The sequence below is a fragment of the Capronia coronata genome (assembly GCF_000585585.1).
Source record: "Capronia coronata CBS 617.96 chromosome Unknown acBCG-supercont1.1, whole genome shotgun sequence".
In the NCBI taxonomy this organism is placed as follows: domain Eukaryota; kingdom Fungi; phylum Ascomycota; class Eurotiomycetes; order Chaetothyriales; family Herpotrichiellaceae; genus Capronia; species Capronia coronata.
Window position 1 is genome coordinate 2,996,743 of NW_006912893.1, and position 25,049 is coordinate 3,021,791.

General features: G+C 52.1%; 9 protein-coding genes across 9 annotated transcripts; 5 read left to right on the plus strand and 4 right to left on the minus strand.

The window, feature by feature from the left end:
* Window positions 1-440: 440 nt before the first annotated feature.
* Window positions 441-2,887, plus strand: A1O1_01061 (chromatin assembly factor 1 subunit B; the record flags this gene model as incomplete). Its single annotated transcript, XM_007721975.1, has 6 exons — window positions 441-544; window positions 597-612; window positions 667-769; window positions 820-1,056; window positions 1,106-2,201; window positions 2,251-2,887. The coding sequence occupies 6 exons, from the start codon at window positions 441-443 to the stop codon at window positions 2,885-2,887; spliced, it is 2,193 nt and encodes a 730-aa protein (XP_007720165.1).
* Window positions 2,888-3,373: 486 nt separating this feature from the next.
* A1O1_01062 (DNA excision repair protein ERCC-5) lies at window positions 3,374-7,357 on the plus strand (the record flags this gene model as incomplete). The annotated part of the gene is made up of 1 exon (XM_007721976.1): window positions 3,374-7,357. One exon carries the CDS (start codon window positions 3,374-3,376, stop codon window positions 7,355-7,357), a length of 3,984 nt encoding a protein of 1,327 aa, XP_007720166.1.
* A 526-nt stretch (window positions 7,358-7,883) lies between these two features.
* Window positions 7,884-8,429, minus strand: A1O1_01063 (uncharacterized protein; the record flags this gene model as incomplete). Its single annotated transcript, XM_007721977.1, has 1 exon — window positions 7,884-8,429. The coding sequence occupies exon 1, from the start codon at window positions 8,274-8,276 to the stop codon at window positions 7,884-7,886; it is 393 nt and encodes a 130-aa protein (XP_007720167.1). The 5' UTR covers window positions 8,277-8,429.
* Window positions 8,430-11,105: 2,676 nt separating this feature from the next.
* Window positions 11,106-12,813, plus strand: A1O1_01064 (glycylpeptide N-tetradecanoyltransferase; the record flags this gene model as incomplete). Its single annotated transcript, XM_007721978.1, has 2 exons — window positions 11,106-12,551; window positions 12,616-12,813. The coding sequence occupies 2 exons, from the start codon at window positions 11,106-11,108 to the stop codon at window positions 12,811-12,813; spliced, it is 1,644 nt and encodes a 547-aa protein (XP_007720168.1).
* Window positions 12,814-13,526: 713 nt separating this feature from the next.
* A1O1_01065 (uncharacterized protein) lies at window positions 13,527-13,901 on the minus strand (the record flags this gene model as incomplete). The annotated part of the gene is made up of 2 exons (XM_007721979.1): window positions 13,527-13,601; window positions 13,683-13,901. 2 exons carry the CDS (start codon window positions 13,899-13,901, stop codon window positions 13,527-13,529), a joined length of 294 nt encoding a protein of 97 aa, XP_007720169.1.
* Window positions 13,902-14,443: 542 nt separating this feature from the next.
* Window positions 14,444-16,582, minus strand: A1O1_01066 (uncharacterized protein; the record flags this gene model as incomplete). Its single annotated transcript, XM_007721980.1, has 3 exons — window positions 14,444-15,809; window positions 15,930-16,105; window positions 16,154-16,582. 3 exons carry the CDS (start codon window positions 16,580-16,582, stop codon window positions 14,444-14,446), a joined length of 1,971 nt encoding a protein of 656 aa, XP_007720170.1.
* A 1,441-nt stretch (window positions 16,583-18,023) lies between these two features.
* A1O1_01067 (uncharacterized protein) lies at window positions 18,024-20,542 on the plus strand (the record flags this gene model as incomplete). The annotated part of the gene is made up of 2 exons (XM_007721981.1): window positions 18,024-18,409; window positions 18,457-20,542. 2 exons carry the CDS (start codon window positions 18,024-18,026, stop codon window positions 20,540-20,542), a joined length of 2,472 nt encoding a protein of 823 aa, XP_007720171.1.
* Window positions 20,543-20,753: 211 nt separating this feature from the next.
* Window positions 20,754-22,348, minus strand: A1O1_01068 (folylpolyglutamate synthase; the record flags this gene model as incomplete). Its single annotated transcript, XM_007721982.1, has 2 exons — window positions 20,754-22,124; window positions 22,193-22,348. The coding sequence occupies 2 exons, from the start codon at window positions 22,346-22,348 to the stop codon at window positions 20,754-20,756; spliced, it is 1,527 nt and encodes a 508-aa protein (XP_007720172.1).
* A 391-nt stretch (window positions 22,349-22,739) lies between these two features.
* A1O1_01069 (uncharacterized protein) lies at window positions 22,740-24,691 on the plus strand (the record flags this gene model as incomplete). The annotated part of the gene is made up of 2 exons (XM_007721983.1): window positions 22,740-22,785; window positions 22,812-24,691. 2 exons carry the CDS (start codon window positions 22,740-22,742, stop codon window positions 24,689-24,691), a joined length of 1,926 nt encoding a protein of 641 aa, XP_007720173.1.
* Window positions 24,692-25,049: the final 358 nt, after the last annotated feature.

The following is a 25,049-nucleotide window of genomic DNA, read 5'->3' on the forward strand; positions in this document are numbered from 1 at the left end:
CTCCCCCCACTCAGTATCCCTGCGGGATACTTTATTAACATTATTGCTTCCGTCTACGACATCCAATTGCACTCCAGTCCCCAAAGCCATTTCATGTCTCTCTTGCCAACTGCGGCGATCCATACTTCCTCTTTGTCTCGTGCATGGACGACAACCACTTCTGTTACTGTCCAGCCTTCTGCATAATTGACTTCACACTCACCGGACTTTCTTGTACACTTCAACGTACTCCGCCGTCCATTCTCCACGATCCTACCGCCTCATGTCTTAAGCCAGCAATTCACCCTCGCCGTGCCTGATCGTCCGTCGTCCAAAACAGAGGTTTGCAGGCATCTGACCTGGTAGCCCACAACACGTTGACCGTCGCTCTACAAAATATCGCTTCGCCATACTACTGAATTACCACGAAGTTCCCTGCGCGGCCACTCACAAATGCCAACATGAAAGCCGGTCCCCTTCTCATTACCTGGCACAACGAAAGCCAACCAATATACTCTGTACACTTCGACCCTCACGGTAAAGGACGCCTAGCAACTGCTGGAAAGTGAGTTTTGCCAACATGTGACCACATCCTCAGATAGCTAACAAGGTGGCAGTGACAACAATGTTCGAGTACGATGCCCACTATTGTCCCGGTATTTGAATAGGGACTGACATTCTATCAAGTTATGGAGCATTGAAGCTCAAGGCGACGAGAGAAAAGTTACATACCTTTCCACACTCACAAGACATACCCAGCCTGTCAATGTGGTGCGGTTCTGTCCCAAAGGTCAGTGTCCAGGAGCGACATCGTTGGACCACGTTTTGACAGCATTTCAGGCGAGATGCTAGCTTCGGCCGGCGACGATGGCAATATCCTACTTTGGGTTCCTTCCGAATCCTCTATGACTACCTTGACCGAAGAGCATGCCGATGACAAAGAAACGTGGAGGATCAAGCACATGTGTCGAACATCTAGTGGAGCAGAGATATATGATCTGGCCTGGTCACCAGATGGGCAGTACTTCATCACTGGAGGAGTCGACAACACCGCGAGAATCTTCAGTGCACATACTGGTTCGAGCTCTCAATAAAGATGATCGCCAGCTTGAGCTAACTGTTGCAGGTGCCATGATCCGTCAAATAGCAGAACACAACCATTTTGTGCAGGGGGTCGCCTGGGATCCACTCAACGAGTTTGTTGCCACGCAATCATCGGACCGTTCGGTTCACATATATGCCCTCAAGCTCAAGGATGGCACGCCGACATTATCCAGTCAAGGGAAGTTCAACAAGATGGATTTGCCTGCACGGAGAATATCTTCGAACAGTCCGGCTCCTCCAGCAGACTTACCACATCGAACTTCGAATGCTGGCGGCAACAACCTCGCCATTGCTTCTCCGGCGCCTTCCAACCCTGGCACACCCCTTACCACAGCCCTGCCGATGGATCCCCCTATGCTGACCGCTAGTCGACGGTCATCGTTCGGGTCCTCGCCGTCCTTCCGCCGCTCTGCTTCACCGGCACCTTCGCTCCCATTACCTGCGGTAAGGCCGGAGATCTCATCGCCTAGCCTCAACGCTGCGATGGGTCTTGCCGTGAAAAACACAAACCTGTATCATAACGAGACCATGACCTCTTTTTTCCGCCGGCTCACCTTCTCTCCTGATGGAAGTCTATTGTTCACACCAGCAGGCCACTACAAGACATCGTTCCCTACGGCAAGTGATCCAACTAAGACTACCGAAGATGTTGCAAACACAGTTTACATTTATACCCGGGCTGGATTCAACAAACCGCCGGTGGCGCATTTACCAGGCCACAAGAAGCCGTCCGTCGCCGTCAGATGCTCTCCAATCCTGTATACCTTGCGTACAACGAATAAAGCAACGAATCATATTACCATCGACACTTCGTCGGCCGCCGAAGAGATTCCTTTGCTCCCAGATCCCATTGTGCCACAGAGCTCTTCGACGTTCAAAGAACCTGCGCCACTTTCAATTACGACATCTGCTCCCGAATCGATGGCTGCTCCATCCCCAAAGGCCGCGGTGGAAAATGACGCGGTCAACCCAGCATCCACTCCCGCATTTTCCTTGCCCTATAGGATGGTGTATGCGGTTGCAACTCAAGACGCAGTGTTCGTCTACGATACACAGCAAACCACGCCTTTGTGCGTAGTGAGTAATCTTCATTATGCAGCCTTCACCGACTTGACATGGTATGTGATTCCTTCCACTACCATTGCCGCAGCTAACAATCTATGCAAGGTCCAACGATGGTCTCACATTGCTCATGTCCTCAACGGACGGATACTGTTCAACCTTGGCCTTTCAGCCTGGCGAACTAGGTCAGGTATATACAGGGCCGCATCCGACATACAATCATCCCGTTGTTTCCACTTCGATCGCCCTGCCAACCTCATCTTCCAGTTCCACACCCATACCGACACCGACCGCGGCAGCTTCGCCATCATTGACCAAAGCATCGCCAGCCCCTGTGCCACCTTCCCACCCATCTCCAGCACCGTTTATTCTTCGTCCAGGCAGCCCAGCGCGGTCCAACTCGCAATCCTCGATAGCAACGATGGCATCGATCCAGGCTTCCAATCTTACCAACCATCCCACTCCCACCATGGGTCATGTGCCGCTTGTCACAGCTGCGAGCTCAGGGCCTCCTGTTGCCGTGCCTCCCATGTCAACCCCACCCCAAACACCAGCAAGTCTACACGGTGGCCACCATTCTGCCACTAGCTCTGTCAGCGGAGGAATTTTAGGGAAGCGAGATGTTGGAACAGCAAGCGAAAGTGAGAAGGAGGAGAGCAAATCCAAGAGACGGAGAATTGCTCCAACTCTTGTGGGACCCTCAGGATCAGAGGAAATTCCGAAGTCGGAGGAAAAGGCCTAGCAGTTCCAAAGGTGGTCTGTTCTATCTCTTCCTGTGACCAAGTATCACTTTCGTTCGCAAGGTCATGGGTCACATGGGCCACCACTGATAATCTAGCATGGCGTTCGGATTGCATCATTATGGACGTTGCGGCTGGGCAAGGGTTGAGTACTCTTCTACTAAGTACTATGAGCATGAGACTGTGCGAATGTACAGAATATCCAAATTGTAAAAGACCTTGTAGTAAGATATTTGCCTCTGCGGACAAGACTGATGTCCAGAACCCCTTGAGACGTGATCACGTGATCTCGCGTCTTCCATGACGTATATCAGGCTGCCGACCCCAGGCAAATCGGGGTTCAATCTTTCACATCTTCGTCCACCATAATCCCTTTTGCGGACTTCGAAATGTCCGGTTCATCTCGCCTTCAATGTCCGGGATGAGACGCTCAGCGCTCCTCGGCAGCATCAGAGCGAGGGGTGTTCTGAAGGAGCACAACCTTCATCATGGGTGTGACGGGTCTCTGGACCGTGGTAGCACCAACGGCGCGACCGACACAACTTGCCTCCCTAAACCGTAAACGCCTCGCTGTCGATGCGTCAATATGGATCTATCAATTTCTCAAGGCGGTCCGTGACAAGGAAGGAAATGCACTGCGGAACAGTCATGTGGTGGGATTCTTCAGGAGAATATGCAAGCTGCTCTATTATGGCATTAAACCAGTGTTTGTGTTCGATGGAGGGGCGCCAGTACTAAAGCGCGAGACTATCAGAAAAAGAGCACGACGTCGAGAGGGACGACGGGAGGATGCGGCACGTACAGCGGGAAAGTTACTTGCGTTGCAGGTTGCAAGGGCTGCAGAAGAGGAAGAGAAACGGAGACGCGCCGCGAAAGAACGTACACCTGTGGAGGAGGAGCTGCCCCCAGATCAGGAGCTCGTTTATGTGGAAGAGATAGGCATGACACAGAAGGAAATGCAAGCCGGTAGAGGGTTTAGAAAAAAGGACCAGTATCATCTGCCCGACCTCGACGTCAGTCTTGAGAATATGGGCGCCCCCAATGACCCGAGAATAATGTCTCAGGCAGAACTCGAGGAGTATGCTCGGCAGTTCCATAGTGGAGAAGACATCAATCTCTACGATTTCAGCAAGATTGACTTCGAAAGTCCCTTCTTCTTATCCCTTCCGGCAGGCGATCGCTACAACATCCTCAATGCTGCCAGGCTGCGCTCGAGGCTCCGAATGGGCTATTCTAAGGAACAACTTGATGGAATGTTCCCGGACCGAATGGCGTTCTCGAAATTTCAGATTGAGAGGGTCAAGGAAAGAAACGAGCTTACCCAAAGACTCATGCATATAAATGGTATGGCAGAAGACTTCTTGAATCAGGGTGGTAGGATCGCAGGGGAGAAAGGGAAGGAATACATTCTTGTGAAGAACGAAGGTGTCGACGGTGGTTGGGCTCTAGGTGTTGTTTCGAACAAGCACGGCAGTCGAAAAGAAAATGCCATCGACCTAGAAGACGACGAGAACTCCGTGGATCCGAGTGCCGAGTCGGCTGAAGAAGAAGAAGAGTTCGAAGATGTCGCTATCGAAGGTTTGAACCGGGTACCTACAGCATGGCAACGCAAACGAAGGGCTCCAGATCACGACCAGTCAAACGAAGATGCTGTCGATCAGATTGCAAAAAAGCGGAAACAAGTATACGAGGCCCGGAGAGCAACTGCCAGTGTTCCCCAGTCACGACCAACTGGCGTGTCCAAGACCGTCAATACTGATAGCCATGATCAGACCCTCTTTGTGCCAGAAGATAGGGCGAGCGATGACGACGACGATATTGACGCACTGTTTGAAGATGTTCTCCCCTTAGGGCTTACCGAAGAAGATGACGAGCTGCAACGAGCTATTGCAATGTCTTTGGAGCAGCCTTCGGATGGTGTTAGTGTCGAGGGAGGTGTTATGGCAAGCGAAGCACCAGCTAAAGAGGTCGACCAGGATGATGGCTTTGATTTACAGGCGGCCCTGGCGGAGTCCAGACAGTCAAAACACAAAGTGAGGACCAACTTCCGGGACAGAGACGTGCCGCCGAAACCCGTTGCAGAATTGCCAAAATTTGACGGGCCCCTTCCCTTCGAGTCATTGAATCTAGGGCAATCCCTCCTTGGGAAGAAGAAGTCCAAAAAGATCGAAGAAGACTTGTCAGGAGGATTTGATCGAGATCTTGGTGATGATACCTTTCGCAAGGAGAGACCGCCTCAATCAATGCCTTCCTGGTTCAATGCTGCCCCGAGCACCAAAGATCTCAAGCATCTTACCGAGAATGAGGAGGCAGAGGAAGCAGATAGCCAACTATCAGGACGAGGAGAAGCAGCTACGAGAGACACCATTCGCCGAAACTCGGATGAAGTGATTGACCTGGAAGCCGAAGACGAGAAAGGCGATCCGAACAAATCCAGTTACCTAGACCAGCAAACGGAAGTCGAAGACATTGTCCCTTCCCAGGATGCAGACAATGAACCAGCGGAGCCAAGTCAAGTAGAGACCATCGATGTGGACGCTGCTGATGGAAACGCGGAATTCGAGCGCCGTAAACGCGACGAAGACCGCGAGAAACGTTACGAGCTTGCACGACAGATTGCAGCCGAAAATGAAGGCGAAGAGGTTTTGATGGGGGCTGTGGCGGAGAAAGCTCAGGCCGAGCCCCCCATGCCTTCCACTATGCCTGATTATGTTCCCGAGCCGCCTCAACCGAATCCCGTTCCTACAGCGGCTGCGGAGAGTGATCTTGACGATGTGGAATGGAGTGACTCTGATCAAGAACAACCGGACAGTCCTGGGTCACTGGGCACCGTAGAGGAGGATGGTCTGCAAGCTCCTGCCTCTAAAGAATCTCATTTCCAGGAATCTCCTCTTCAGCGAACTGCGCCGTCTGCTGAGCAGGATGACGATGAAGGTGAAGCCTTTGTAGACGTTGACATGGAACCTCCGGTCGGACCACCTCAGGAGTCGTCCACAGCCGTGGTTGAAGATTTATCAAGGCCCACTGTGGCCGACGACTTTGTGTCAGAGCAAAATGGCAATCAACCCGAGGTGCAACCCGCCGAAGAGGAATTTGACTACCTGTCCGAGTCTGAAGAAGAACTTATGCGTCAGCTTGCGGTCGAAGCCGAGGAACACGCCCGTTTCACCTCTTCGCTCAACAACCAGAAGACCTCTGCCCAAGCCGTCCACGACTACGAGAACGAACTCAAACAGCTGCGTAACCAACAGAAGAAGGACCGCCGTGATGCCGACGAGGTTACTCAAGTCATGGTGCAAGAATGCCAGGCTCTTCTACGGCTGTTCGGATTGCCCTATATCACGGCACCAATGGAAGCTGAAGCCCAATGCGCGGAACTGGTGCATTTGGGTCTAGTGGATGGTATTGTGACAGACGACTCGGACATATTCTTGTTCGGCGGAACGCGTATCTACAAGAATATGTTCAATGCAGCCAAGTTTGTCGAATGCTATCTAGCGTCAGAATTGGAGAAGGAGTTCCTTCTTGATCGTCGCCGCTTGATCAGTTTCGCCCATCTACTCGGGAGCGATTATACTGAAGGCATACCGGGCATTGGACCGGTCACGGCGCTGGAGATCCTCACTGATTTCGAGAATCTCGACGAATTCAAGGAGTGGTGTGAGAAAGTGCAGCTCGGCCGACCGCAGGATCTGGAAGACCAGCTCACAACCCCGTTCCGGCGCAAATTCCGAAAGACGGTTCAGAAGCGACTCTTCCTTCCTCCTGGGTTCCCAGACAAAAGAGTCGACGAAGCTTATCTCCATCCCGAAGTGGATTCAACCCCAGAGCCGTTCCAGTGGGGTGTGCCCGATCTGGATAAGCTTAGAGGTTTCCTTATGGCTACTATTGGTTGGTCGCAGGAACGAACGGACGAGGTTCTGGTCCCTGTTATTCGCGATATGAACAAGCGTGAAACGGAGGGCACTCAAAGCAATATTACTAGGTTCTTCGGCGGTGGCGTTGGCGTTGGCGCTGCTCCTGCTGGACGAGCAATTGGCGGCGCGGCCCAGGGTCAGAATCAACCTGCCCGCGGAGGGCTCGCGGTTGGCGGTGAGGGGGCAGGGAACCCGGAGGCCATGGCGCCTAGAAATCGGACTGGTAAGGAATCGGGACGGATGAAAAATGCGTTTAAACGACTTAGAGGGGAGGCTGAGAAGAAAAGGAGACGTAAGGACTTTGATGATGATGCTGATACTGGAGAGGATGTGGCGGAGGGAGGTGAAGAAGGGGCAGAAGGACATGGGGAGCTTGATGAGCCGGTCGGGGTCTCTGGGACTGGAAGTGCAAATGGCAAGGATACCACGGCCACAGTCACCGCTGGGCATGATGGCACTGAGGATGGCGATGACGAACTTGCTCCCTCGGAACGTCAAGCAAAGTCGAAAAAGAAAGAGACGAGGACTAGGACAAGGACCCGACGGAATAGATAATCAATGTCTATTGCTTGCTCTGCTTCTCTGCCAAGTTGTTGTTGTTGACTTGAATCTTTTGTTCAAAAAGACACATTGGAATTTTGAGACTGGAATCTGGATTAATTGGGTCTTAATCGAATCAGATCTTTGCAGTTGTTATGCACCATCCAGCCATTCGTCCAGGCCTTCCATATGTCGTCACATCAAGGTCCATTTTATTCGTACCGTCCGTACCTTGTCCGTACTGTTCTCTCGTATCAAGGCGGTTCTGTCCCAAAGGCCTGAAGTGTGATGGACAACATTGCGCTCCATGGCCCTCCGAGTCCGACTTACTCGAGAAGGGCATCGGCTGTTCGGTGCGACCTGGAAGGTCACCAAAGTAGGATCGGAACATCTGACCATGGTGAAGGTTAGGATCGAGAGACTCGGCACATGAGAGATCCTCCGGCGCTGCAAGACTTCGCTTCGTTTTTATCCTGCAAGTCGACTGAGGAGAGCTGAGGCATTCCCTTGGACAACGACTCGGCACCGCCCAAGCCTTGACTCAGGGCTTTTTCATTCTCCTTGCCAAGCATGGACAGATCTTCCTTCCTTGGGCAACGGCCTTAGTGTCGTTGTCTTCCAGATACGTCTTCTCACTCATATAGCTCGTGTACACGCGGAGACAACAAAGCGGGCATCTATGCTGCAAATACGAAGTGGGGTCGAACCAATTGATGATATCGCACCAGGTGGCCCAGTTGCTGTCGTAGTCTAAGCTCGCCATCTTCTGATTCCAGTAGTGGTTGCTGCGGGGAAGGAAAAGGAAACAGGCACGGCAGAGCCTCAATTCTTGCGGAAGGTAATGATTTCTCTCCAGCAGACGGAACAAGCCGTCCTTGTCTCGATACCCACGCCATGGCGACATGACATTCTTCCTGCTTGCGACGCGGCCCATGGTCTTGCAGGTCAGTGCGAAGCAGACTTGAAAGTATGGTATCTTGACTTGTGCTAGAATCAAGAGGAGTATCTCTGGCGGAAGTTGGAGTAATGCTGAGGCGTGCTGAGGAGAGACCGGGGCCTGGAAGAGAATAGATGAAGGAATGAAGAACGGATTGTAAGGATCCTCGTTCGACCGGACGGCGGCGCTGCTGTCTGACGATATCAACCGTGGAATAGAATTCCCGCCAGCCCTTGGATACCGTCCTCGCAGCATACGTGTGAGCGGGCTGTCTTCATCTGTTTCTGCCAACGAACCTGCCGACAAGTGTATGACCGAGGTACAATTTGCAAGAGTTGGTTCGAATGGTGCGCCTTGAGTGGACTTGGGTCTCGTCGGATCAATATGGACCAGTATGTTGGCGGTACCTGCCATAATGTGCACCCAAAGTCGCGAAGCTCTGGAAATGGAGGGGATCAAAATAGCAAACAAGATAAGTCGAAATGCAATCTGGACTTCGGTCCATGGACTGCGAAGCGAGTCTGGGGAAAAGCAAATGCGGGATCGTATCACTGCACGTTACTATCTAAGTGAGGGGAAGGGCGGAGTATGCCACGGTCCCTGCCTTCGCAAGATGACATAACTTCTTTGTCAGCCCCCTTACGCTTCACTGCGCTTCAGCTGGAAGGGTTGCAGCAAGACGCCGGAACCTGATGTGTGAGAAGGGAGGGCACCACTTTAACAGTGGTAGATTGCGGTCTCTGTCTCTTAACAGACGCTCTGGCGAAATCTCCTCACTGCACTCAGAAACTAAATGCCCGCCGGCGCCAAAGAATGGCACTTGGTGAGATGACGCTGGTCGAAGGAAACACTGGCAGATGATTGGATCTTAATGTGGGTTGCCCAGAGATTAGATAGCTACAATCAGGCCATATTTCAAACGTCTCCAAGAATTGTTCTGTCTTCGTAGCTCCCTTGCTAGGTGCAAGGACCACATCTGACATTCGCCGTGCAGTGGTAGATAGATGCCTGGCTCCGGTATTAACAAGATAAACAACGTGGTAAGGTGGCCGCTGGCCCCTTCGAAGCAGCATACGAAACGCCGACCGAAACCATCCGCAATGTGCCACCAGGTCAGCGCACTCGTCGTCTCACATGGTGCAACCATCACCAGTATGGATTGCTGAAGGGGCCACACAGCCGAAACACTGGTCAGAAAAATGCAGAAGAGAATGTATCCCGCTGACGGTGAGCTATGAACATGTGGCTTGTGGTGCTATTGGACGCTATGCTTGAAGCTAGCACGCGGCCATGGGATGCGTGCCCTGGATCTAACAACAGGCGTAGTTGCGACAGGCTCAATGCTCTATGGATCGTCAGGGCTGGGTATTGCAAAGCTGTGATTGCTTTAACTAGTCAGCATCTCGGAACGATGTCCTCTACGGAACAGCCTGGCAGGAAAATTAAAAAGGTGTAAGTCGCAAAGACATCCATTTTCTTCAACGCAAAGAATCCCAGGTGAATAGGCACTGGCCAAGCCGATTTGCTCAGTCAGCTAGCCCGTACGAGGGCAGCCTCAATATGCAATGGCTCCTGATTCATTGGGCGAGACTAAGACCTGGGTTCAGAACCCACTCTCGGCGCACAATTCCTGGCTTTCAACCATCGATCAACTCTCATTTCGAACCTCTCGACGTTGCTAACCCCGGCTTACCAACCAGCGAACATCCTCCGAAACGGAAAACCCTACCGAACTGGGTTCCACTTGCCAGGCCCCCGATATCAAATGGGTTTCTGGAAAAGAGTTTTGCCTGTTTCAGGACTCCTATCGAATCTCTCTTTCACGATGTTCCAGCTAAGAACTTTACTTCTCGTCATGGTACGAAGTTCAACGCCTCAAGCCAACTACGCGCCGTTTCGACGGTTCTTTTCAGAATGTGTAGCGGCCAAGTAACGCCGTCTCTATCAAGATATGTTTTGATCACGAGCAATGCTTCCGGCATCCAAGCAACCAATATGGTTGATTGATACGTGGGAAGGCACTTATTCTTCCTTTCCCGCAGCCTTCACTCTCCGCACTTGCTTCGGTCTGGCCAGCTCTTGGGGCCGTTTGAATGCTGATAGCATCCTTTAGTTGGGCATAGATTCAGCAGAGGAACCAATGACCGACGATACGCGCATTCATACGCAATCAGTGTCAATTCCTCGACACTTCATGGTATAGAGTTAAAAGCTGATGTAACGGGGTAGAAGACTAAAGTAATGGCTGTAAGCATGTTCCTGTCGCTAAGTCCACAATCACCGAAGGATAACCCCCATTTTGACAAGGTGTGCGCTCGTTGTCAATTCGGTTATCCCTGAACCAGAGAATGGGAGTCGCCCAGTCCCCAGCGGCAGTAGCGCAGTGAACTTCATCATTTGCCCCGAGACTTGCCTGGAGGAAACTGCTAATGGAGAATCGATGGGCGGCAGGCGTAAGACATCGCAGATATCCTGAAGTGAATCGGGCTACAGACTATCGGCCAATACATCGTAAAATGACTAGGGAATCTTGCAATAAATAAAGGAGGATGGCAGACAAGGCTACGGGAAGCACACTGAGCGAATAGGTAAGATAATACTACGTAATAACATTAAGAGAACGCACGAGACACGGACGACTTATATTATTATTGACGTGTGCGGAGTTTCATGTTCGCCCTGTTTTATGGTAACGCAGCGGGGCATGCCTTCTAACTGCGCTTACATCCCTAGAATTGTTGCAACTGTCTTGCACTCTGTAAACATCTACGCAGACACTGCGCTCAGCTCAAACGTCAGACGACTGCACAGCAACTAGTAGTCACCATGTCGGAATCTCATCCTGTCGGCGCACCACTCGAGGCGCACCTAGAGTCGGAGTCAGAGTCTGGCGCAGAAGAACAACCACAGGAAGTTGGAGAGGGCTCGCAAGATGCGACAACGACTGCAACTGAGAAGACCAAGAAAAAGAAGAAGAGATCAAAGAGGTCCAAGCTGGTCTCTGCTCTCAAAGGAGAGAAATTGTCCGAACCCGCCGAATCCTCCAAGTCTCCCTCCAAACTACCGGACGAAGCTGTAAAGAAGTTGCTCGAAATGAACCCCTCACTAAAAGGCGAGTTGGCCGGCATACCTCCTGAAAAGGCGTCTGAGATCTTGCGGAAGATGGATGTTTCACAGCTGCTGAGCGGAATCTCACTGAATGGCAAGAACCAAAAGGACATGGCATCATACAAATTTTGGGCAACCCAACCTGTACCCAAGTTTGACGAGAAACCTGAAGACAGCAGACCAGACGGTCCTATCAAGGAAGTCACACCAGAGATGGTCCCGAAGACAGCGGCGCCTCTGCCTGAGGGCTACGAGTGGTGTGAGCTTGACCTGACGAACGACGAGGAGATCAAGGAGGTTTACAAGCTGCTTTCGCAGCACTACGTGGAGGACGACCATGCCATGTTTCGTTTCAACTACTCGGCTGTCTTCTTGGACTGGGCTCTCAAGTCTCCTGGATGGAAGAAGAGCTGGCATATCGGTGTGCGCGCTAAGGGTCCCAGCAGGCTTCTCGTGGCCTCTATCTTCGGCATCCCGATCAAGCTCAGAATACGACAAAACGTGCTAGACGTGGTGGAAATCAACTTCTTGTGCGTCCACAAGAAGTTGAGGTCTAGGAGGCTGGCACCGGTACTCATCAAAGAAATCACGCGACGATGTAACCTGGATGGCGTATACCAGGCAATTTATACCGGTGGTGTCGTGTTACCTACCCCCGTAGGAAGTTGTCGCTACTTCCATCGCAGTCTTGACTGGTCGAAGCTCTATGAGATTGGCTTCTCCCCGCTTCCGCCGAACAGCACTCCGGCCAAAATGATTGCTCGCAACCAACTCCCTTCGAACACAAGCACACCCGGATGGCGAGTCATGGAAGAACGAGACATTGAGCCCGTGTACGATTTGCTCTCACGCTACCTCACAAGGTTTGAACTGGCCCAAGAATTCACCAGGGACGAGGTCGAGCATTGGTTCATCAACAAGCACAAGCCAGAAGACCAGGTCGTATGGTCATTCGTGGCCGAGCAGGATGGCAAGATCACCGACTTTGGCAGCTTCTACTGCCTCGAGAGTAGTGTCATTGGGGAGATGAGCAAGAAACACGACAAGATCCGCGCGGCATACCTCTACTACTATGCCAGTGAACATGCATTTAACCCGAAGGAAAAGGGCTTGAAGGAGAGACTGACGCAGTTGGTCCAGGATTTGCTCATTGAGGCAAAGAAGGTCAGTGGCGCTGTGTTGTCATGGATATTGATGTGCTTTTGCTAACGTTGATGATACACCTCAGGCCAAGTTTGACGTCTTCAACGCCTTGACGCTGCACGACAACCCGCTGTTCCTTGAACAGCTGAAGTTCGGCGCCGGCGATGGACAGCTGCATCACTATCTCTACAACTGGAGAACGAAACCTATCAGTGGTGGAATCAATGCCAAAAACCAACCGGACGAATCAAAGAGGGGTGGCATAGGAATTGTGCTCTTATGATCTGACGGTACTGCGGCACGTTCCAAGGAGCTGAGTCCGGCAAGCGTTAGTGCTAGAACATCAACCCGTCAAAATGGCTTTGTCTGATGGTCGATAAAGAATCCCTGCGTGGAAGGAGACCAAAACAGACGCGAAGAGCAGCCATGCACAGTTTCAGCAAGATTTTCTGAAACCGAGCTAGCTTGTCCTGTGTCCGGATTATCTGGAAGTCTCACAAGTACTTCAGGATCTCTGAGCTCTTGACTTAATTCTATGCATGCGTATCCATTAATTTTAGTGTCACTGGGGACGCCCCTTCCATGCCAACAATGCCGGCCAATCCTGACCGTTCAATGCCATCAATAGGCATTTCCAATTTTCACCTTGTACAAGAGGCGCGGCCTCAACGTATCTTTCATACATATCTTGTTCCTCCAGCCTGAGGTACCCACGCTTTCTGCGCTCTCGCTCGAGGTATAGGTCAAGTCAGTGCCGGCGAGCCAGACACCTTGATCTCGACCAACCCGTCTCAACTGAGCTTGCGGCGCCCCGGCTCCTCTCGTCTCCCTGACGCGAGGAGCCACTTCGATTCGGGATGGTGAGATGGTAAGGTGGAGAGGTGGAGAGGTGGAGAGGAGGATAGCAAGAGCGGCAGCCTCGAACATTCCTGCGCGTGGGATATTCCTGTACCGTTCTATGTAACGGCATCTGTTTTCTTGAACCAAAGGCAGCACTCATTTGCCCTGACGCTGCTTATGCTTCGGGTTTTTATCGCAGATGATGAACACCCGATTCTTCCGCCTGACAGCCTGCCACGAGGGATTTTGTGTTAGCCAACTTTGATCATGCTCCCACGCACATTCCAAGCAATAAGAAGGACAATGGAATACCTTGCAGCTCTCACACAGTCTCTTTACCGATGACCGAGTCTTCATCCCACGAACTTGCGTCGTAAGCAGCGAGCTTGAGGGTGAGGAGGATTGTGGTTTAATCGAGCTTCGGACTAACGTGCTGAACGCAGGCCTTGATATCGAGGTGCCAAAGAGCCGGGTCTGAGGGAGTAGAGAGCGCAAAAGCGTCAAACGCGTGCAGAGTGTTCGTGGTAGCATCGTTGCTCGTTCTCGCTGTGCGACCTGCGGCTTTCGACGGACAAGGACAGCGGATTTGACGGTTCAGCGATGGCGAAGGCCGAGATGCAATGAACTCAGTTCGTGGGTTGCTGCTGGGCCTCGACTTGTACAGGGTAGGCTTGGATCGCAACGGCGGGTTGTATGCTAAGACGTTGGAGATGGACTGAAGTGTATTGCTTGTTCCAAGGTCAATTGAAAGTTCGGGAAAAGCGTCAAGGTGGATGAGCGCTAATCCGGAACCGGATAAATTGTTCTACGGTCGAGCATTCAGTCTCAAATTTTTGTTCCTCTTCCCTTCTCCTGCCTTGGAAGGTTATTACTTGAGTACGATATTGCAGTTTGGGACCTTGTCTATGGTTGTCTTATAGCTCTGTTCGTTCCGATGCAGGTTGAAACGATACAAAAGCAACTTGAATCTCCAAGAGGCCCCTGCACAGTGGGTTTAGCATCAAAATTGAAGATTGGCAACACGTTGTATTATTTCATCCCATAGCTTCATGTGATTCTCTCTCAATCACTGCTCATACCAAGAGCACTGCCGCGCATGCGATGACCAACCCTAGCATGGGTTGCCAGCGCAGATCGCCTGGTGTAGCCTTCAGACCTGATGTACCGCCTGTGAATGCAGATGGTGTGATAGGAGGAGTGGTGCTTTGCATTGTCGCAGGACCTGTGAATGTGGCTGAAATAGAGCTCGGGATGCCAGATATTAGAATGCCAGGCGTCAGAGTCATTGTAGTGAGATACGAGGTTATGGTCGATGATCCTGGCAACACAAGGGTTGCGCCGCCCGTTAGATCTGAGCCGTACACTGTAGTGGTGCTGTTATCTGCAAGAGGCAGGATGATTGTGATTTGCGACCATTGACTCCCGGTGATGGTGCTCAATGAGTACAGAGTCGTAGACACTGCCGCCGTCGTTACATACGGTGAGCCCGAAGAAGTGGGAAGCGAGGTTCGGCTAGTAACCGCTGTTGTCGTCGTTACGATGACAGGGAGAGTCTCGGACGAAACAGTCACGACGACTGATGTGGCCTCTGTTCTAGAGGTTACATTGGCTGAGACGGACTTTGACAAGGAAGCCACCGATGCTGTTGCCGTCGATGTCGATATGGCTATCGTCTCAGTTGAGGATGTCAAACTCGGTGTTGCGTTTGTCACCGTCGTGCCTACGACAGTAGTTAGTGAGGTGTGTGGAACAGCCGATGTCAAAGTGCTCCCGGAGATCTTTGGCGTCACTGTTGTATATAGTTCAACCGACAGCGTGCTGAAGGTCGACCCCTGGGCATTTGTGGCCGTTGCGGTAACGGACGTTGTCACCACTATGGTCAAGAATTGAGCGCAATAATCCAGAAACTGCTGGAACTGGGGCGCGACCTGCACGAAACTACCAACGTTGTCGGCCTTGTGCACATCAATGCACTGCTCGCATTGGCTTAGGGATACTTCAAACGCGGAACCCGGCACACATAAAGCGGAAGTCTTGCCCCTCGCTTGGGCCTCCAACAGGCAGTTGTTGCACCAAGGATAACACGCGCCAGGGACGCTTGTCTGAGCCTGTCGTGCTCCGACGGTGGGAGTTGGTAGGAGAAGGGTCGTTGAGGTAACAGTGTATACTTCCTCCACAATGAAGATCTGGTAGCTGAGTCCAAACTCTGTGGGGTCCATGTTGAAGTAGTCGTCAATGGCCTGAATCGTAAGACCCGGACTGTCGATCGGTGTGAAATTTCCGTAAATGTCGTTGCTCCATGTTGATAGCGGCTCCGGTAGAGCTTGAGCCGGAATACATTCATTAGGGGCACAATAGAAATTCTGCTCCGGAAGGCCGGCTTCGAAATTGCAGTTCTCTTGTAATGGCTTGCAGAGCCACCCAGGAGGACAACCCCATCTAAAGGTGTCATTATGTTAGATTGAATACTTTGATAGTCATTCAAAGCCACACGATAAGTAAGAGAGGGTGGGCATGCATTGAGGGGGAGGGTGTGGTATCTAATTGCATGGTACTCACGTCCAGTCGGTGGGCAAAGGCCCAAGAGCAGTGAATGTCGGGTTGGCTGTTCTCGTCGGACATACTGTGACACTGGTGACTTCGGTGGTAAACGTTTGAAGAATAAGCTTTTCTGTAGCGGTCGCGGTCGTTGGGCTAGGAGACACAGTCGTTGACGTCTCCGTCACTATTTCGGTCTAGAGGGCGTCAATATCTATCTGCAGCTTCAGGCCACCAAAACTTACCGTGGTTAGAATCGTTGTAGATATTATTGTCTGGTAAATGGTAATTGGTTGAGTAGTCGTATCGGTATAGAAGGCTGTGGTAGTGTTGATAATAGACGCCGTGGTCGTGTCCGTAAGGAGTTCAGTGGCCGTATTGGTAAAGGAGGCAGTACTTGTATCTGTGTATAACGCAGTGGCCGTCACGGTCACTGGTACATTTACATAGTGAGTGACATCGAGGAAGACCGTTGGCACAGGTGGACATGTATATATGATAGTGTCATCAACTGTCGATGTACTGATAGAGGCCGGTGGCGACGGTGGCGGCGGTGGCAGCGGCGGCAATGGACCAGAATGCGGAACGACAGTCACAACGCCGCCAAAGGACTGGGTGGATGCGACTTCGATGGCCAGAGAAACACTGGCTAGGAAGCCTAACACTGTATGCATGTTCGTCTTTTTCCAAATGTTCACGCCTCAGCTAGGCTCTTACCACCATGTGGTCATAATGGGACCCCACGGCAGGCCAGATTTCAAAGCGAGGGAGTATTCAACGAGAGTTGTATTCAAACGAATGGGGAAGCAGTAAGATGATGAGAGCCTTACAAACTGAGCAACTCGTCTCCAAGGTAGTAGAAGACAAGACAAAAGGTCGAGCAGGAGGTATAAGAAACATCGTCGTCATCAACATCAAGGGAGCTTGACTCTTGAGAAGGCTGGCAAGGGGTGGTACAAGACTGACGCGCCACATGGAATCGGCCATTCTATGGCAATGAATTCCCTGACCGTTAGCATCTGCATACCCTAGATATGCATGATTGTGACGTTCCTGGCTTTGGATCAGCTCCGCCTTGCCAGATGCAGGTGGTAGCTCGCCAGTCAATGACAGAAGTCAGCATTTCTGGCAACAAGGCAGTGCGGAGGGTTCGGGGCCTTGACTCGAAGCCTACTAGCCTTGGAAGCGGTAAGCTGGATGGCCACACCCTGGAGGCTGTTGCCAGGGGTATAGCCAGCATCGAGCAGCTGCAAGACAGGAACAACGATGGAATCAGCGACGACGTTGGATCTGGAGTTCAGCTTAGATCCCGTGCCAAGATGGGCCCACATCCGCAACCTTGTTCCAACTTTGTTCCAACCACCTTCCGCCCACCGACCGCCTTTCCCACTCAAGGGCCCTGGACCCTGATACCCCGGCTCATGGGCACTGTTGAAAACCGGTTTATAGGCATAACTTCTGTGCCGCCTTCAACGCTTGTCTGTGTTGGCTTTCCTTGAAACGACTCACCTTTCTTGCTGAACTCGCTTAGCTGCAAGCCGTGCTCATTGCTGTTGTTCGACAGCTTGAAAATCCCCAGGGAAGTAGTCGCTCGTTTCTTGTCTTGATCACAGCCGTTCCTAGTTATTGGCCGTGTCTCTCCTCGCTCGTGTCTGGCTTCGCGCTGAGCGGCTGAGGTTGCACCATGTCATTGCTGCTTGCTGCTGCCCTTGTCGCTCTCCCTTCGAGACTGTCTGCGCCCGTTGTCTATGACGCAGGCGGCCTGCTCAGAGAGTCATCATCCCGCCGTCAGTCACCGTGGCAGAGAAGCCCCCGAGCTGAGAGGATTGGGCATGACAGAACTTTTGCACAGTACCAATGACGGGCCATCGGGACGGTATCATAGTCTCAACGATGGCAACATGACTGCGGACAGTGATCTGCAGCTGATAAGACGGTACACAGGGTACGTCTCAGACATCATGTCACACTCTTTATCTTGAGGGAGTTTATTCTAGGTATTCACGCTTTCAAATGGTTGTAACCTTTAGAAGTCTGTGATACATATTTGTCTTTGGGCGCTTCTCGACGCCGCCGTATAAGTATGGTATCTCCCGACTTGGGTTCTGATTCGCCATGAAAGCATATTATACTACCGGAGCATCGATAGTATGCGCTTTGATCAGGACGACTGCCGCAGTATCGGTACAGGAGAACTATACCATATGCAGTTGGGCTCGACTTCGAGCTGGTGTGATACGAGATGCTCTGTATCTTGATGGAGGTCTCCTCTGGTGGCAGACTGCATTCGCCGATGGAACTGCCCCAGTGGTGAGCAGTGATGGAAACGTGGCTGGGGACATGTTTCGTTTGAACTTTTCGACACCATTTGATACAACAAAAACCAACGTGTCGGGTCTCTTCGACCGAATGTCAAAGGCTGGCGGCGCAGGAAACAATATTGCTCCAAACTATGTCGATGGAACAATGTTCACTAATGATGGAGAGCTTTATCTTTACGGGTCAGTCAAATCGTCCATTCAGTCAAGGCCATAGTTAACTGTCCCAGTGGGCTTCCTCGTCTCACAGATTCAGCCTCTGCACAAAGCGCAGACGCTGTCCTGGGCTATGAGGCTGTTCAATACGGCCCTGACAGACAAAGCTGGGCTCCTGGGTTTTACCAAGGGAGTCTTCCCAATGGTGTCACAAGATATATCACGAATGGGGCAGGTACATCTGTTCCTAGTGAGAACCTAGGCTTTTACTTCAGCGGCACGCGTTCGCCGGACTGGGGTCCAATATACTACGAAGACTCGTCTGCCAACCAGACCGCGAACACTCTTATAGAGGTCGACATGGCAACAATGAGAGACGAAAAGTGGACCAATACCACTCTTCCAGACAACATCCAGCCGCGAGCCAACGCCGAACTCGTCTGGATTCCCGTTTCAGACAAAGGGGTGCTCGTTGCCATTGGCGGTGTTATTGCGCCAGAGGAGATCTGGGCATCTGGTCTAAATAACTCGCAAACTTCGGAAAGCCAAGCGCTGAGTCCCAGTTTCATGACGAGCTTGCCTGTCTATGACATCGCCTCACAAACTTGGTTTCTGCAGAATACTACTGGTGACGGCCCTGGACAATTGACAGAATTCTGCTCTGTGGTCGCGCCTGCGAAGGACTCATCGTCCTTCAACATTTACATTTACGGAGGCTATGATGGCCTCAATGCTGCCGATCAACCTTCGGACGACGTTTGGATTCTGTCCATACCCGCGTTCGCCTGGATCAAAGCATACAATGGCAACCCGTCTCATGGCCGGTCTGGTCACCAATGTGTTACCGCCTATCCCGACCAGATGTTCGTGATCGGGGGCGTCCACCAGAATCAAGCCGTCTGCGTTGAAGGTGGTATAGTCCAGGTGTTCAACCTCAACAAGCTTGAATTCCAAGACACGTACGATCCGAACACTTGGTCTGATTACGAAGTTCCTGCCATAGTCAGGCGCGCTATAGGAGGCAATGCTCAAGGAAGCTCTGCGAAGACGGCATCTTGGTCTGATAACGCCCTTGGTGGGATCTTCTCCCAGAAATACTCCAGACAAATCGAACATTTCTACCCCTACAGGTCCAGTAGCAAACCATCAACTGGAGGCAGCTCTGGAGTGAGCAAGGGCGCCATCATCGGTATCAGCGTGGCTGCGGCCGTAATATTCCTCCTTACCACAATCTTGCTGCTTTTGCTCATCCGCCGTCGTCGACTCATTCACAGTGGCTCCTCCGAGAAATCGGTGCGATCCAGCAGCAGCCGGGTCTCACGCTGGTTGAACGGCGCCTCGTGCGCCTCTGATCCGAAAACGAACTTGTCAAGCTCGCCGCCAGAGGTACAGCAGGTCCCGTACACCTCAGTTGAACAGGAGCCAGCACCACCGCTTCAGCCTCAGAGGCACGAAATGGCAAGCACGGAGCGGCCCAAACCTCCATTCGAACTCGCGACGCCGTACAACAATCTCGACCAGCCACGTCACTCGGGTATAGTAGACTACGCCTACAATGCCAACTATGGCCACACCTACTCAACTCCGAATTCCGATTCCAACACCAACACCAACACCAACACCAACACCAACACCAACTCCTCGGGACCGTACCAACCTTCGCCACTCGCCAGCGTCAATGGGTACCCTAACAACTCAGGGGCCTCTCAGCTGCGGAATACCCGGATACTACCGTCAGGGCCCAGCCCGCCCGACGATGTCTCCAGCAGCTACAGCCACCGATCATCCACAGGGACTGACGACACTCCGCCGTGGCCTCTGCCAGCGAGACAGAATAACTGGCGCTACCGTCAGAACCCCTCCCGCCCGTTTGGGCATGACAGAGGCCATGGTAGCGATAGTAGCTCCATGCAGCCTATCATCCAAGAACTCGCGGGAAGTAGTCATCCACATGAGAGCGCCGCCACAGACGAAGGAGGTCTAGGAGGCTATTCCTACCATCACCAGAATGAGTCGACTAGTAGTGGGCTTGGGACTTTGCCATCTCCTAACAATGCCCCAGAGGGCAGCACCACACCTCAAGATGAAGAGCATAGACGCAGTCGTCTTGAGATGATCAGTCCCGTTAGCCCGATTTTGGGCCGTCGTCAGCGCTTCTAGGGATTTTGGATCCTTTCTGTGGTTTTCCTACGAACTGCGACCCTGGGGAAATGGCATTGTTTTCTTTCGGCGTTTTAGAAGATGTCTGCTCAACTGCAGTATAAGATATACGGCAGTATGCTATCTATGACGATTATCGAGCGTTGAAGCTCCGTTCCACCATTAGAAGTAGCGCTCATGTCCACCAGTTGATGACTTTTGTCTATGGCTCTCATTCATTCGAATTCGCGGTCTCCAAAACCTCGAGAAACCCACCGACCAAATGCAAGCTGCCTGTCACCAGTGCAACGACCTCTTGGTATTTCTCTTGGGTATTGGCATGTCGCGCCTCCGCGTATTGGCGGACTGTATCGACCGCCTCTTCAATCGTCCTTACCACTTCGACCCGAGCTGAGGGATCAATCTGTCTCCACGTCTCGGCAAGGTCGTTCTGAACTTTGAGCGCTTCGACTTCCGAAGAATTCGCGTTCACCGAGACCAAGTCAGGCTTGAACCCCGTTTCCTTGAAGGTTGTATTGGTGCAGAATATAGCATGCGTGAAAGGATGCATGTCCTGGAGAGCGGTAGAGAGGGTGTTGTAGAGCGCCCGGGCGAGAGCAGAAGCGTCACGTGTTTGTTGGTTGAAGATTAAGAAGCGAGGCTGTTGGGGGACTGGCGAGTCGTTCTGGCGAGTGGCAGTGACAAGTTGTGTTGCGAACCATTTCCCCGCCAATTCCACACTTTCGAGAGTATGGCCGCCGTCGATACACCATCGAATTCCTGGCTCATGGCGTGTCTCGCATCGTCCCGGCCATCGGACTCTTTCAAGACCATGCCGGACCTTGAGCTCGAATTCCGGGTCAGAATCGAGACCTTGCTGCTGCAACCATTCTTTTGCGATGGCAAGCGCGAGGCTGGCGTTGGTCTTCTGGAAGTCTGCCTCTAGGCCAAGTCTTATGTCGCCGGTTGCAATTGCTGGGTGGATTTCGACATATTCAAGCACACTTCCCTTGTCATCGGAAACTTGCTCCATGACACGTTTTGCCTCCGGCAATTGACTGCTTGGAGTGAAACATTTGACTCCTTTCTTCATGATCCCGGACTTGTGCCACGCGATCTCACCAATCGTAGAACCAAGCATGGCGACGTGGTCGATGCCGAGGCTCGTGATACCCGTTACTGCTGGAGCCTCTATAATGTTTGTGCTGTCATAGGCACCGCCGATACCACATTCAATCACGGCAGTATCGACCTTTTCACTCATGTAGGTGTGAAACGCCATCAGTGTAAGGAATCTGAAATACACAGGCTTCGCGCCAGAAGCCTTTGGATCTTGACATGCTGCTTTTGCCGCATCTTCGAGACGGTCCCAGACTTCGAAGAAATATCGTGCAAACAGGTCTTCAGAGAGTGGTTGTCCATTGATCTGTATGCGTTCTCGGACGAAGCGCAAGTGAGGCGATGTGTACAATCCGACTTTTGACAGGGGCTTTGCTCCATCTCCCACGAACTGCATCAAAATAGAGGACGCGAACGCTGCCGTAGACCCCTTGCCTTTTGTCCCGGCTATGTGGATAGCTCTCAGTGCGTTCAATTGTGATGGCTATCGCAACTCCCTGTTAGTCGAATGGGGTTGGGTGGCAGCTCGCAATGGGCTCAGTCGTCGCATACTTCATATCCAATCTTGCGGCACCACTCTTTCATTTCCGGAATAGCCTGCTCATTCATCTTCCGCCCTGATTTCCGGATCGCATCGACTATGGCGAAATTGGACTGCAGCGTGTTCAAAGACGCAACAGCGTCCTGCTCGGTGTCAGCGCTGTCCATGTATAATGCTGTGAGAGCGATTACTCACTGCGTACGTCCGCGCCATTTCGATAGAAGTTGTCGCGAACCGGCGGACGTATCTCGGCTGTTTGGACGAGAGCCTCAGGGTCCATGCCCGCATCATAACACACGCATGATCGCTTACCACAGGGTCGACCAGCGTTCGTCAAACAACCGACAGCGAGGAAATATGCGCGCAACAAAACTGCGCTTGCATAGGGCGGAGTATGATTCGGTACGGTGGGCTCGAAGACGTCATGGCGTAGTCTCGTCCGCATGTCTGACATCAATAGCACTGGGGGTAGTAGTAGGTAGGTATGTAGTATTCTGTGCCCTGCCTGACTACCTGGTATCTATCAATCCACCTCTCTGCCAGGGGATATGATCCAACATGGGCCAGTCTCAGTCATCAGAGCCAGCGAAAGAGGTCCCAATAGGTAAGTCAGACTATCATCCGATCCAGACCCCGACGTGAGGTCTGATATTCTGGGCAATCCAGAGCACCTGAGCCACGAACTGGCCCTCCGCTTTGCGTCCAAGTGCTACACTTATCTAGAGATCGCGCATTACAAGGACAACTTCAAGACCTTGGCCGACCATCAGGAAGATGTTGAATACTGGAAAGAGGACACTCTGTGTCGCTTTTTGGCCTTACCGGAGCCGCTCAACGCAGGGCCCGTTCTTTATCACATGTGCACTTATCTCGGAGCATTTCCATTCCCGAGCCTCGCGCCATGCATATTGACCAGGGAGGCCCTGCTGAAGGTCGTCACGATTATGACTGGTAGGTACAAGAAGATCTTGAGACGAGGTGATCACGATAAAGTCAAACTGTTGTTCCGGAGCCTGGCCGTGTTCGATCGGAGTGCCAGCATGTCTTCGCCCCAGGCGAAACCAAATATGGATGAGATCATCAGTGAGCAGTTACCGGAAGACATGTTGAAGGAACGTGAGTTCGAGAACGCAGCGAGTTCTCATGCTTCGGGATTCGCCATCGACGAGCCCGCCAATGACGATGAAGAAGAGGACGACGATGACCTTGCTCTGGCTGCCCTCGATTCGCTTGACGCCATTGAGGTCTTCAGGCATGACCAGAAGACAGACCGCAAAATCCACCATGCTATCATTCCAGTAGAGAACATGAAGAAGCTTATAATGCTACTGTTGCTCATTGCTGGAATTGAGCCCTTAACGCCCGTCGGGGTCTATGGTCAGAGCTTAACCCAGGAACGACTACGTGCCCTCCGTGCATCCGCTGATGCCATCATCGCTGCCTTTGATCCTGACCCTCTGAGCAATGGTATCAAGTATTCAAACTTCGTCAAGACCGTGACGACAACAACTCCTTGGCTGTTCGAACCTCTTAGCGCACTATTTGAGCACTTTCTGTTCAGCAAGAACTTCAATCTTAACAAGCATCGCGCCGAACCGGACCCAGTCATTACAATCGAACCCCGGCCGTCCCCCATATACAGGTCATCTGAGGAGGACAGTGACTCCATCTTCGATGACACCCTTCTTTCCCAGATTACGATGTCGCTCAAATTCTTCTCTCCGTCCGGCTCTCTCCTGGATGTATTCAGCTCCGGCGCCAGATTCAATCAACTATACTCAACCTCATCGCACGGCACCTCCCTCAGTTCTTTCTCACGGCAAGTCCTCTCCTGGAGGTCAGGAACTTTGGTCATCGTTTCCGGCATCCTTCCCAACACCAGCAACAAACCCATAACGCTGGCCGCTTACCTCCCCGAAAGATGGCACGACCCAGCTTCTGGCCCTCGCCGACCGCCATCGCGCGACCCTTCGGCGCCCAAAGCGTGCCTGGTCCAGCTTCAACCCCGGCAGGCAGTCTTCCCTGAAAATTCCTACAACCACACTATCCCCGTGTCATATTTTTCTAGCAAGACTGGCATTGCCTTGGGCTGTGTAGTTCCACAACAGTCGCGCACTGTGTCACAACCACCGGTGCTCGGCCCTGTCAGCCTACTGGTCGATGCAGATCTGTCGACCGCGACATTTCAGCACGATGGCGATGCAGGCAGTGGGGCATTCGTGACTGATCCCGGTCTGGAAACCGCACAGAGCCGTCATGCCGAGCTCGCGCAGCCGAAGAAGATCACGTTTGACATTGACAATCTGGAAGTCTGGGGAATCAATTTTCCCGTGGGAGAAGGTGAGGACGAGGTCACGAGGCAACGGAAAAGACTCGATTGGGAGGAGGCAGAGGCGGCGAGAAGAAGAGGCGTACAGTTTGGAGGTGACAAGGATGGTGCGAGGGCGCTGTTGGAAATGGCCGGGCTGGTTGGTGACAAGGCCGGCAACCGAAGTGGAGGATCGGTGTAAGATCGAAGAGAATCCAGCTTAAACAATGTGTTCAGATGTGCCCATGGGCATTGGAAGACACAAAAGGGGCAGGTAGAACCCTGTTTTGAGAAGATGAACATGACAGCCACAGCGTTCAAAGCAGTAACGGACGTGCCGCAAAGAAATGTTAAAAATCTTGTGCAGTGGGAACATGAGTCTAGGCATTAAAAATCTGTTGATACGTGTAGCCGGAAGGGGCACCGATCTCAAGAACGCCGTTCAGGGTAGTATATCACCATGGTTAGAAGAAGATGACCTCGCAGCATGAACCAACAGAGATGTTTCTGCGCGTTCCTCATGATGCCGCTCGTGGCCTCCTGGTCCAAGGTTTGCTCCA